This window comes from Carya illinoinensis, chromosome 6 (assembly GCF_018687715.1).
Source record: "Carya illinoinensis cultivar Pawnee chromosome 6, C.illinoinensisPawnee_v1, whole genome shotgun sequence".
Lineage (NCBI taxonomy): Eukaryota > Viridiplantae > Streptophyta > Magnoliopsida > Fagales > Juglandaceae > Carya > Carya illinoinensis.
In genome coordinates, this window is record NC_056757.1 from 2,480,001 (window position 1) to 2,492,500 (window position 12,500).

The 12,500-nt window shown below is 33.7% G+C and overlaps 1 protein-coding gene across 7 annotated transcripts; it reads right to left on the reverse strand.

The window, feature by feature from the left end:
• Positions 1–386: 386 nt before the first annotated feature.
• LOC122313546 (wax ester synthase/diacylglycerol acyltransferase 5-like) lies at positions 387–9,397 on the reverse strand. Of its 7 annotated transcripts, XM_043128647.1 has the most exons (9): positions 9,081–9,212; positions 8,904–9,001; positions 8,101–8,685; positions 7,341–7,407; positions 6,776–6,906; positions 3,840–3,900; positions 1,783–2,003; positions 1,190–1,327; positions 387–838 (listed from the first exon to the last, which is right to left on the reverse strand). In XM_043128647.1, exons 2-9 carry the CDS (start codon positions 8,952–8,954, stop codon positions 671–673), a joined length of 1,422 nt encoding a protein of 473 aa, XP_042984581.1. In that variant the 5' UTR covers positions 8,955–9,001; positions 9,081–9,212; the 3' UTR covers positions 387–670. The 7 variants fall into 7 exon arrangements, with proteins under 7 accessions (XP_042984581.1, XP_042984578.1, XP_042984577.1 ...); XM_043128644.1 differs by lacking the exon at positions 8,904–9,001 and having other exon boundaries at positions 433–838; positions 6,776–6,888; positions 9,081–9,397; XM_043128643.1 differs by lacking the exon at positions 8,904–9,001 and having other exon boundaries at positions 433–838; positions 9,081–9,397.
• Between the last annotated feature and the right edge of the window lie 3,103 nt (positions 9,398–12,500).

A 12,500-nucleotide genomic window follows, 5' to 3' on the forward strand; every position in this document is an offset into this window, starting at 1 on the left:
TTTTTAAATTTTTTATTCAAACTTTAAGACTTAAAAATCCTATCTTGAATCTATCGGAATATAATTTTCTTCCTTTTAAATGAAAGGGATAGCATCGTTTTAATATAAAATAATGAATATTTTGATCATTTCCCGCTGATTTGATAAGTGAAATAATTAAAATATTTTTATATAAAATAGATACCATCCATTTTCGTTAGAAACAGAGATGATATGTTTTAATCTAAAAACGTTTGACCCATTTTTATGTTTACGAAAGAATGTTCAAATCATCACATGGCGATGGACCTTTCCATCTGGATTTCAATAAGCCCTTGGGCCCTTATATTCGACGAGCTTGGCATAGGAGAATCAAAAGTGGCTACCTATATATAATGGCAAATAAGGAAGCAAGAGGCCATCATACCAATTTGAAATGATGGATATATCATATAGGTAAAAAGATAGAAATATCAAACTAGTTTTATAATATCTATTCCTGTCCATATAAAATAATGTAGGCCTCATTTATTTAGAGATAGAAGTTCCATTTAACACACATTTTTTTAACACATGCATCACACGGCTAATGTAAGAACTTTCCACTTGAGTTCTTACATTAGCTATACATGAACATCCTCTATTTATGACTTCCAATTGAGTGGATCTTCTGGACTCGCAAGATCAATCTTTAGACAACATCCTTGATGAGTCCTTTATTCACTACAGCATGTCGGATGAGTTTGAGTGATTCCTCTATATCGTTACAAAGCTCGTAAGGATCAGGAATCACACTTGGGTCAACAGTCAAAGAAATAGTCATCTTGTTCACATAACTTTGATAATTGACAACCAATGACTGCAATAGAAACATGAGAAAAACATAGAACAAAGCATTAGAATTTGTAAGCCACGGGGTTGGACTTCAAAGACTTTTGCTTCAATTAATGAGTGCTCAACATATTGACTTTCTGCATTATATATTCATGCTACATTTGGGTAGTGAGGTGTGATCTCATATGATCTATAAATAGTAGTAAAAAGTTATTAAAAAGTAATAATAATATATGAAACACTACTAGTGAATAGTAGTAAAAATAGTGAAAAATAAATAAAAAATAATGATAAAATATTAAACAGTAATGAAGTGATCTCATGTCACTCCACTGTATACCCAAACATAGTCTCAAATAATGATTGGATAACTTACAAGTGGGGGCCCATAAACAAAAGGAGCAAGGTAAGCAATTGGATGGCCATAAAAGCTAATTTCTTCTTGCGCACCAACCACACCAGAAATAGCCATTGTTATATTGGAGAGTGCTCGGCGTATTATAGCAGCAGCAACCTGTTATATATCCATGATGTAAACATAATTTATGACATTATTCAGCAGCTTGCAATGCAACTTGATCTCTGATGATAAATTTTTTTTTTCTTCAATAATATACTCATTCATTTTTAATAATGATTTGTACAAGTCTCAATACACAAGCCTCATGCAGTCTATTTATAAAAAAGTGAATCATATCATGAAAAAGTATTAAAAAAATTACTAAACGAGACCTACATTTTAACAAAGTGCATGTCTGCGCAAAGCTTCCACAGTTATGTAGGTAAGTGATGATATAATATATAACTTAATTACTCATATATATGGGATTAATGCTTAACTTTTTTTAGTCCAAAGTATGAATTTGAATATGATTAATTTCTGGGTAATAATTTATTTGACAATAAGTAGCTTGAGTTATAAAAATAAAGTGTTAGGTCTAAAGAGATCGATTGTATGTACATACATACCTTGTTTCCAAATATCCTGAACGCAAACCCAATACACATACTTGTGAATATAGGTTCAAGTGAGAGCTTTTTTCTATCAATGGTGGCCTTTGCTTTCCGAACATAATCCAATGGGTCGTCTTGCAAAGAAATGGTGAATGGGAGGAACATATATCCGATCAAATTGCCCCACCTAGTTTTCAACCTCTTAGCCATCATATCAGCCATATCCTGTTTAAATTCTGTTAGAAGTATGCAGATTATTTGATGCTTAGTCATTTAAAGTTAGTACTATTTTTGGGATTTTGGATTTATTGTTGATAGATTTAGTAAAAATGGTGATGGTTGATTACGAGCACAGTGTGAATGGAAAGAAAAATAGAGCAAGGAAGTTGAAAACAGAGGCAAAGGTAGAGAATAAATATTTCTGCATAAAAATTACTTGCTTCTTTATGCTGTACAGTAATGAATTTATAAAAATAATTGGCTAAGATATGCAATGAAAAGTACTGAAATATCCCTAAACAAATATACGAATAACAAATTATTTGCTAGAAGTTTGTTGGGAATTCTGTTGCATATTCCTTGAGCTGTTTGGCAACGTAGCAGCTTATATATCATTCAATAATATCCCCCTGTAAGATGAGAATAGATATTTTCTATTTCCATCTTGGATAGCAGGAATAAAAATTGTGAGGATGAAAAGGCCTTTGTGAATACATCTGCAAGTTGAGAAGAAGAGCAAATGGAGCAAGTCCGTAGAAAACCAGCTTGTATTTTGTCGCGGATGAGGTGACAATCCAACTCTATATGTTTGGTGTGCTCGTGAAAAACCAGATTCTTGGCAATGTGAAGCACAGCTTGATTGTCATAGTACAAATTTATTGGAAGAGGAATGGAAAGGTGCAAATCTTGAAGTATATAAGATAACCACTGTAATTCACATGAAGTTGTCACCTTGGTCCTATACTCAGCCTCAGCATTTTTAATGTACTATAAAACTTGATGGGCAGCATGAAGGTGAGTCGTAGTAGGCGCTGCCATAAATTGGCTCAAGTGCTAGGCTAAATAGCAAAGATCGGGTCGTGTGATAGTGAGGTAGAGGAGTCTACCATATAAGTGCAAATATGGTAGTGGATCTGAGAGGGGAACGTTGTCATCGTTGCAAAGCTTGAGGTTTTGGTCCATTGGTAACTTGAGGGTCGAGAACCAAGTGAGCCAGCATCGGCTAAAATGTCGAGTGCGTAGTTACATTGGCAGATGGAAATTCCTTTATAAGACAGGCAACCTCAATGCTAAGGAAGTAACAGAGATTGCCAAGAGACTTAATGCTGAAATGATCATTGAGAAATTCTTGAAGAACTTCAATAGACTACATGTGAGAGCTGGCGACGATAATATCGTCAACATAGATAAGGAGGGCAGTGAATGATCCAGTTTTGAGTTGAGTAAAGAGGCTGTAGTCGACTTTAGACTGTGGAAAACCAAAAACAAGCAAAGCAGTAGAAAATTTTTGGTACCATTATCTCGAGGCTTGTTTCAAGCCGTAGAGACTTTTGTTGAGGCGACAAACTTGGGATGAAAACCCTTTTGAAAAATCAGGGGGTTTGCACATGAAGATTTCTTCATCCAAATCGCAGTGAAGAAAGGCGTTTTGAACGTCAAATTGCTTGAGGAACCAGCCTAGAATTGATGCAGCAGCTAACAAAGTTCAGACAGTGGCTAATTTTGCCACAGGTGAGAAGGTTTCAGTGTAGTCGAACCCCTCTTCTTGCGTAAAACTTTTGGTGACTAAGAGTGCCTTGTAGTACTCAATGCTGCCATTAGAGTGTTATTTGATCTTAAATATCCACTTGTAGCCAATAGCTCGCTTGCCAGGGGGCAAGTCAACAAGAGACCAAGTGTTGTTGAGTTCAAGAGCATCTATTTCATATCGCATAGCCTCACACTAGTTAGGATTTTTAATAGCTTTACCGTATGAAGAAGGTTAATAGGGGATGAAATGACAGATGCAAAAGGAAACTAAGAAGGAGATAATTTGTGAAAAGAAAGAGTGGCAGATAGAGGAAAAGCTTTACCAGGTGGATAGGTTTCTGCCACGGACAATGATGAAGAAGGATCATTAGGAGCATGGGCCACCTGCAGTTGAGAAGAATTAATTGTTTGTAAAGGAGGTGGGTTGACTAAGGAAGAGCAGATGTACCTATTGAGGTGGGTAGGAGTAGTGTGTGTTCGTGTGGAAGGTCGAAGTGGCTGTGGTGGTGGTGGTGAAGGTGTTGTTGGAAAAACTTGAGGTGCTGAGGTTGATGGGATTTATTCGGCATGGAGAGTTCCTTGAGCTGTAGGAATGGTGCAAGTGGAATCGAGATTAGGTAAGGAGAAATTGGGAGATAGTGTTGGGTTTGAGGGTGTGTGAAATGGGAAGAGTGTTTTGTGAAAAAGAACATCTTGGGATATAAAAATTTGATGAGTGTCGAGGTTAGGTAACTTGTAGCCTTTGATGTCAAAAGGGTAGCCGAGAAAAGCACAATGTCAACTACGAGGATCAAACTTGTGATGATGTTGGGAAACAATTGATTCAAATGTGAGGCAAGCAAAAACACGTAAATGTGAGTAAGAATGTGGCTTATGAAAAAGTAATTCATAGGGTGTTTTATTCTTGAGAAGGGGAGTGTGAATTTGGTTGATCGAATATGTGGCGGTAAGGACACAGTCGGACCAGAAATGTAGAGGGATTCGAGATTGAAATCAAAGAGCTTGAGAAACCTGAAGATGGTGTCGGTGCTTGCGCTCGACCATGCCATTTTTGTTGGGGTGTTTCGACACAAGATTTTTGGTGGATAATGCCTTAGTCGAAATAGAAATCAGCCATGAAAAATTTGGGTCCATTGTCACTACGCATAATTTTTACACGAGTGCCAAATTGATTTTCGACTAAGTGGCAAAAATACTTGAGACATGAGTGAGCATCTGATTTCTTTTTCAATAAATAGACCCAAGTGCAAAAATGAATAGTCATCAACAATGGTGAGAAAAAATTTACTACCATCATGTGCAATAATGGAATGGGATCCCCACAAATCACAATGTATAATGTCAAAACAAGAAGTAGTAGTATGAGTGTTGGAAGTAAAAGGTGAACGAGATTGTTTCACGAGAGGGCACTCGAAACATGGCAAAGTATGCTTTATATTCATTTGTTTGAGTACATGAGGATTAGAAATTAATTACATACGATCATGTGATGGATGACCTAAGCGATAGTGCCATAAGTCATGAACACTATTGGTAGGTTGTATAGAAGCTTAAATATAGTTTTGTGAAAGAAAATTTTGGGATAAAGTGTTGGTTAAGGCTTGAGGAGAAACTGAATCGTGAAGGAGGTGATATAGCCCATGTTCCATGCTACCCTTCCCAATTGTTGTCTAGGGAGAAAGGCCCTGTATAAAACATGAAGTAGAAAGGAATATGAAACAACAATTTAAGTCATGTGCAAGTTTATAGGCAGACAACAAATTTCGTGGCACCCGTGTCAATGATCCATGGAATAGATAAAGGAGAAGATGAGGAGAAACAGAGGGAAATACCAGCAGTGGAAGAAGAGTGAGGATGGGAAGGTATAACCGTTTAAATTTGGTTGGCAGATGGTGAAGAATCTTTGTTGTGCAGTAAAGCTATGAGGTCTTGATATTGCTCTTTTGTCAACGTCATACTTGAGTTAACTTTAACAAAGGAGCCAAAAGAGGTTGCATTTGCTCTTGATTTGTGAAGCTTGTGGCCAGGAGGGCACCCATGAAGCTTTTAGCATTGTTCAATGGTATTACCAATCATCTCACAGTGGGTGCAACGAGGAGCCACAACATTGCCTGATTTAAAAAAAAAAATTACAAATGTATGACCCGTGTTTTGCAATGTGTACAATACGGTTTGTCTCATTCGCTTCGATTTGGGGAAGGTGTGGAAAATATTTTTTGACCGGCAAGAGCAATGGAATCAAAGAGTGGGGCTGAGGAAATAAACAAGCATTGGTGTTCTTTGTTGTTAGATGTAAGAAAAGAACTTTGTTAACTGGTGGAAAGGGATCGATTAACATGATTTGGTCGCGGACATTGCTAAAAGAGTCACGAAGACCCATTACAAATTGGATGACGCAGTCGCGCTAGTTTACCGTAATAAGTGTTTACAAAATCGTCATATTGGGTAAGAGTTGCCAGCGTCTTCTTGAGTTCATAAATGCATGGGCCATTTTGGGGTGAAAAACATTCTATAACTCAGTCCAGATATCATGGACATCATCAACAAATGCAACCGAGGATCGAAGAGGCAGGCTAATTGAATTTTGCAACCAAGATACAACCATGTCGTTGTATCTCCCCCAGAGCTCAAAAAGAGGGTCATCAGGTTTTGATGTTTTGGTGAGGGTTTCATTTAGGAACCCGAGTTTGTTCTTAGCTCGAAGGGCACGATGGATTGATCGAGAGCATGTAGAAAAATTGTCGACAATGAGCAATTCTGTGACGAGCATAGTGCCACGATTGTCTGAGGTTTCGAGTCTACAATGGTTGGTTGGGTCTGCAAGGTTGGTATATTTGGTGGCGGTGGAAGGATCGATGGTGGCTATTTTCACCACTCTGATACCATGTCAGATTTAGTAAAAATGGTGATCGTCAATTACGAGCACAGCATGAATGGAAAGAAAAACAGAGCGAGGAAGGAAAACAGAGGCAAAGGAAGAGAATAAATTCTGCATAAAATTTACTTGTTTCTCTATGCTGTACAATAATGAATTTATAGAAAGAATTGGCTAAGCTATGTAATGAAAAAGTACTGAAATATCCCTAAACGAATATACGAATAACAAATTATTTGTTGGAAGTTTGTTGGGAATTCTATTGCATATTCCTTAAGCTGTTTGGCAACGTAGCAGCTGCTATATCATTCGGTAATAATTGTAGCATTAAGGCATATTGGGATGATGCTATGTTTTTCTAACTATGACAGAAAGATAATTTACCTGTATTCCTGCAGACTTTCTGAGATTCACGAGAATGACTGTCCTAAGGCGGATACCTTTAGGGATATTGCTATTGCTTTGCTTCACTCGCCCATCTAATTTCTTCTCCTCACCTGTACATGATGAGTGAACTATATATGCATTAGCTAGGGATAAGGTTATTAAAGCATTAATGGTCGGTAGCTTATACATATACATAGTGAAAAATAGTCTTAATCATCATTGTGAGTATCATAGTCTTAATCATCATTGCTGATCTAGAATTAATGATTATTGACAACTTATCAATCAAGCATTTAATACCATATTAGAAGATGATGAGTAATAGGATGATGAACATCATTACTAGTAAGTTTTTATTTTCCTAGCATATAAGATCGAGCTACTTCCTTTGGGATTCACTGCAACAGCTAAACATGATATAGATGCATGCATATGTAATTGCTTGAGCAGAAGTGCAAATGGGGACTTTTCACTTTAAAAATGCTATGTTCAGCATGAATGAGGTTAAACAATACACTAATATATCACAAAATGATTGTCTATGGAATTTTTGGAAACTTACTATATCTACGATTCAGATATCTCGATAGGCCAGCTTGAGTTATTCCAGTAACAACATCGTTTACGGTCTGCAAAATTCATCCACATCAAATTATGAAAATGCTTTATTTATTAGGTAGGATCGTATAAAATTGATAAGAGAATGGTCAATTTTTATAAAATTAAATTTATTTTTAATTAATTTATATGATTATATTAGTTGATTGAATTTATTTTTTTTAGATTATACAAGAAGGTCATATTTTGTATTTTTAATCTAGATTAAAGAGTAAAAAGAAAATTGTTAACTGGATAATAAAGCATTAGTAAAAGAGATGTAATGATATCATTATCCGAACTGGCAAAGGTATATACTAAACAACTTCTTACAACCTATTAATAGTTTTTAAAATTTTCGGACTTGTTATTTTATTTAAATGTGCTTGATTGTTTTTTTTCATATACTATTAAAATAATTAATATAGTTTGGTTGTCATTGTATCACCGCTCTTGACAACTTTATTAAAAAGTTTTCCGGGTCCCACACCATTCAAAGAAGTTGGAATTTGAAATGCATCCAAATCAAAGTACAATTATTGGCATATATGTAATTGTGTCGAAGTTCGTGGGACCCTTTGTTTGAAAGCTTGAATGAAAAAGAGAAATGTCTAAGTCCGTAAAGAAGTATTATAGAAGTAAATAAATCAACTAATTAATAATTAAGACGTACATGCATAAAATGAGTTCATGTTGTACGTGAACCAACGTACGTACGCACATACCATGTTCATTGCATTCTTCACGAGCTTTATGTCTTCCAAGCTCACTGTCTGATGCACGAATTTTTTTACGTTCAGCTCAACCCCAGGTGCACCTTTGATCGGAGTTTTCATGTCTTTCAGAAATAAAGTGGTCGCCACAAACAGCAAGACATCCACCATAGTATTCCAAATCAACCTTAAAAGCATCCAAATTGCTAAAAAGAACCACCAAAATCCATCCCGCGAGTTAAACGTTGAACCTGCTCGTTTTTTCACTGGAACACTAGGCAATGCTTCTGGGTCAGAGGTTTTCCGTGTACAGGCTAGGAGAAGGGATATGAGGGATGCACCATCGCCCATGGAATGGTGAATCCTAAAGACCCCAACAGCCTCTGCATCTGAGGTTTTGATGTTGAGAAGGTGGAGTTCCCATAATGGTTTGGAGAGGTCTAAGGGAGTTCTTGTGACATTTGACACGTAGTCTTCAACAAATCTGTCTGGAAAATCTATGTTGGGATCCAATTCGGGAACAATAATATGATCCTCCAGATTTACTTTCGTCTGAGTCCATTTTTTATTTTTGCAGTACTTGTTGCCATCAACGACCTTTAATTATATATTTGTTTCATGAAATAGCAAGAAACAAATTATTAAATACGTTAAGAATATTGAATTGTACAAGCTGTGGCTGGCTTATAAAAAGCAGAGAAGAAATTGTACAAATTATTTTTGCAGTTCTTAAGAATATTGAATAATCAAATGGCTTTTTCGGTTTTATACGCTTGAAAAGGGGCATGTTTTGAAGTGTAGGTGGTCATGCCAACCTCGTGGTTGGCTGTGATGAGGTTACCCAAATGCCACTTCGCTCGCCTCATGGTTTACTTTATGGCATTGATCGAGTAAACCATAGTTTTCGTCCAAGCTGCAGATCAGAAACCCCATGCATACAGCAATTTAAGAAGCAGAGAAGAAATTATATATAGGTACGATACATTTCTTACCATCTTGCTGGAGAATCTAGGATGCTTGACCAAAGTTTGCTCCAAACCAGCCTTAACAACGTCAGTATTGATTCTTGTCTTGCACCCCACGATGGCAATGATATAAACGTTAAAGCGTGGCGCTTGGAAGAACCGAGCTGCTGGACTCAGTGGCTCCTCATCATGATGACTGCTTCTTGATGCCTTGACATGATCACCCGTCATCATCTTGCTTCTCCAATTCCCTCTTCTTTGTGGATGATTTTGTTTAATTTTGTGTCACAAAGCTTTTTTAAAACTGTTTGCAGTGTTGATCTCCTGCTGGGACTTCATGAGTACGTAATATATATATATATATATATCTTATTGTGGGCTTGTATTAATTCCTTTAAATGGGATTAGATTGTGATAAGTTTGTTCCAAGTATTACGTACGGCTCCTTTGTCGAAGGGTAATAACTAACTGCTTGCTTTAATTTGGAATTAAAGAAATGTTTGTAACAACCATCAAGTTTGGCATCATCAATATACCCTCAAGCTCTTGTAAATATGAGGGTTTTAAGTAAACGAGAGAGGAATAAAGTTACTCCTCTAACATTATCCCTTATATATCCTATACCTTATCTTCTCCAACTCTTAAAAGATCACAAAACTCGGGTTTGAGATTTTTATTTATTTTTCTTTTGAGTTTGACTCGATAAGTTAAATTCTCAACTTGAGTTCGGCTTGAATTGTTTATTTTTTATTTTTAATTAAGATTTAATTAATAGATTAGATAAATAAAAAAATAAAAAATCTTATATTGAATTTGTACAACTAACAAGTAAAACTTCTATTGAAGTATTCAATTTTAAAAATTTATATATAATTAATATTTAACTTTATCCATAATAACAATATATTATATGCCTACACAAATTATTAATACATACAAATAATATCATAGAATATATCTATTTTATTTATGGTTCCTACGTACAGGTATATAAAATTATTAAATCTTATCGACTAATTATTATACAAATGATAAAATATAGCTACAAAGTATGTTCAATATATAAACATAAGTAATTAGGTTACATATTATATATTTAATTATAAAAGTGTTATAATAAATATATATATATGTACATTTACATAATTTTATCTATATATATATTATATATATATATTGATATATGAATGAGTTTTAATTAAGTTGAGCTAACGAGTTAACTTGGGTATGTATGAGCAGATCTTAACGAGTTTTAATAGAATTGAGTCGAATTTTGTAGGGTATATATTATTTACTAATCGAAATAGTATTTACTTTTAGGAGTGAGCTTTTTGTCACACTTTTCTATATGTAAAAAATAGGGGCAATTTCCAGAGAAAATTAAATATTGGCAAAATCCAATTATTTGGTTCCATTGCCTTATTATTATTATTATTTTTTCCTTCAATTACATGTGCTAGATTAGTTGTAACACGATGTTTTGTTGGGATTCCGGCCACCACCTCTATTTGTATTCATTTTGTTTTTAGTTTAATGAAAGCTTATTCAAAAAAATAAAAAATAAAAAATAAAAAAATATTATATCTGTTAATGTTGTGAGCCCTTTAACTCTCTTTCACAATATTTAAGATACGCCTAGTTAGTTATAAATTCCCTCAAAAGATTTAAGATGCTAAAGGATCATGCATGGAACGGCCCACAGTTGGAGTACTTCCAACTTCCAGCCCCCACCTACTAAGGTTGTTATCTTAAAAAAAAAGAGCAATATTATATACAATCGTGAAATTGTAAACGTCGTATAATCGTTTTGAAAAAGAGTAAGGTTTATAATTAAAAAATTAATTTTTTTTATATGGGTTCCATATTAATTTATTTTTTTTAAAATGACTACACTCTACTTATATAACCACGACTATAAATATCATTTCTCTTAAAAAAAAATAATAGCTACTCAGTTGGCCAGGTATACGTTATGATAATTTCGGATCTTTTTTTTCAATAAATGCGGCCTGATTTGATGGAATTTATCAATTAATATGATTTGAAAGAATTTGATAATTATAAATATGATTTGATGGAATCTGTCGATTATAAATCTTTCGATAAAGAGTTTTGCTATATATAAATATAATAACATATTGATTTGTGTATCATTAATATTGATTTATTCATATTTAAAATTTAAATTAATATTATTTTTAATAAAATTTACTTTTTAATCAATTATATTATATTAATATATAGATTAGTGTATAATTATATTTATAATTATATTTTTCTGTCAATAAAGGCTACTTTTTGCGACTGACTCTCCATGCATGTTTGGATCTGTTTGATGTTTTCAAAAATTTTAATATATAAAATATATAATATAAAATGATATATAGCATTCTTCCTTTGTTTATATACAATATCCATTAATTTACTTCAGAAAATCTCTACCTGTAACCCCAATTTTGGGAGACCCAAAACCTGGCATTTCCTAGGCCTCCACGTTGGCAAAACACAAAATAACACCACCTGCCTAAAATTTATGATACGCCGTCAATTCTCTTTCATAACATTTATGATACGCCTAACTTCCAACCCCCTACTTATAATAAAGCTGTCGTCTTTCAAAGGAATGCAGTAGAAAATAAAGTGCATTTAAGATAGACCTACTCAGTTTGGTATCCATTAAGAGAGTATAAAGGCTAATGAATCATGATCACTTACCTACTCGCCTAGTTGGACAATTCGGCATCATTATATTTTCCCAAGAAAATGCCTGAATTATTCCTCAATTACAAATAAAGTTTATTAAAGTTTACTTACGGATTAAAGTGGTTTGGACGAGGTGGATCTGTTAAATTATAAAACTGTTTATATATTATTAAGTAAATATGACATTATTCAATTAATTATATTAATTTATGAATTTATTTTTATAAAATTTTTTTGTAAGTCATCTAACGCTTCTCGTTTTTCCTTGCTTTTTTTATGCTACTTTCTACGACTAGGTGCCTAAATATTCAGCTATCGTCCGAACGCTATTGTATCTGTTCAAATGATATGAACCCAAACATGAATGTTTCATCGGTTCATTCATGATATATAACGCAAATTTAATATTAGTGCACATTATATCTTAATTAAATTAATATTAATATTTATCACATTTAATAAATATTAAATAATATTAAATTACTTATAATTATATTCTAATTAATATTAACTAATGAATTTATTTTTATCACATTTTGCAATTTTATCAATTCAATGTTAATAATAATTATATTGTAATTAAATTAAAAATTTATATAGACATGCCTAATTCAATGTAGGGTGTTTTAAGTGTTTTGTTAGCTAAATTTGGTTAAAGCTGTATTTTAGCCAAGCCAATGAGAGTGCTATTGATATATAATTTTTTGAATATTTATTTATTATATTTTATAACTAATGTTGTAT

What these genes read in the sequence shown, in the direction of transcription:
- LOC122313546 (XM_043128643.1), bottom strand. Translation starts at nt 9,287, where the DNA reads ATGATGACGGGTGATCATGTCAAGGCATCAAGAAGCAGTCATCATGAT. An exon ending in TGAAGAATGCAATGAACATG is followed by an intron (nt 7,408 to 8,100) that starts GTATGTGCGTAC and finishes TGAATTTTGCAG; the next exon opens with ACCGTAAACGATGTTGTTAC. An exon ending in ATATCTGAATCGTAGATATA is followed by an intron (nt 6,907 to 7,340) that starts GTAAGTTTCCAA and finishes ATGCATATATAG; the next exon opens with TTCACTCATCATGTACAGGT.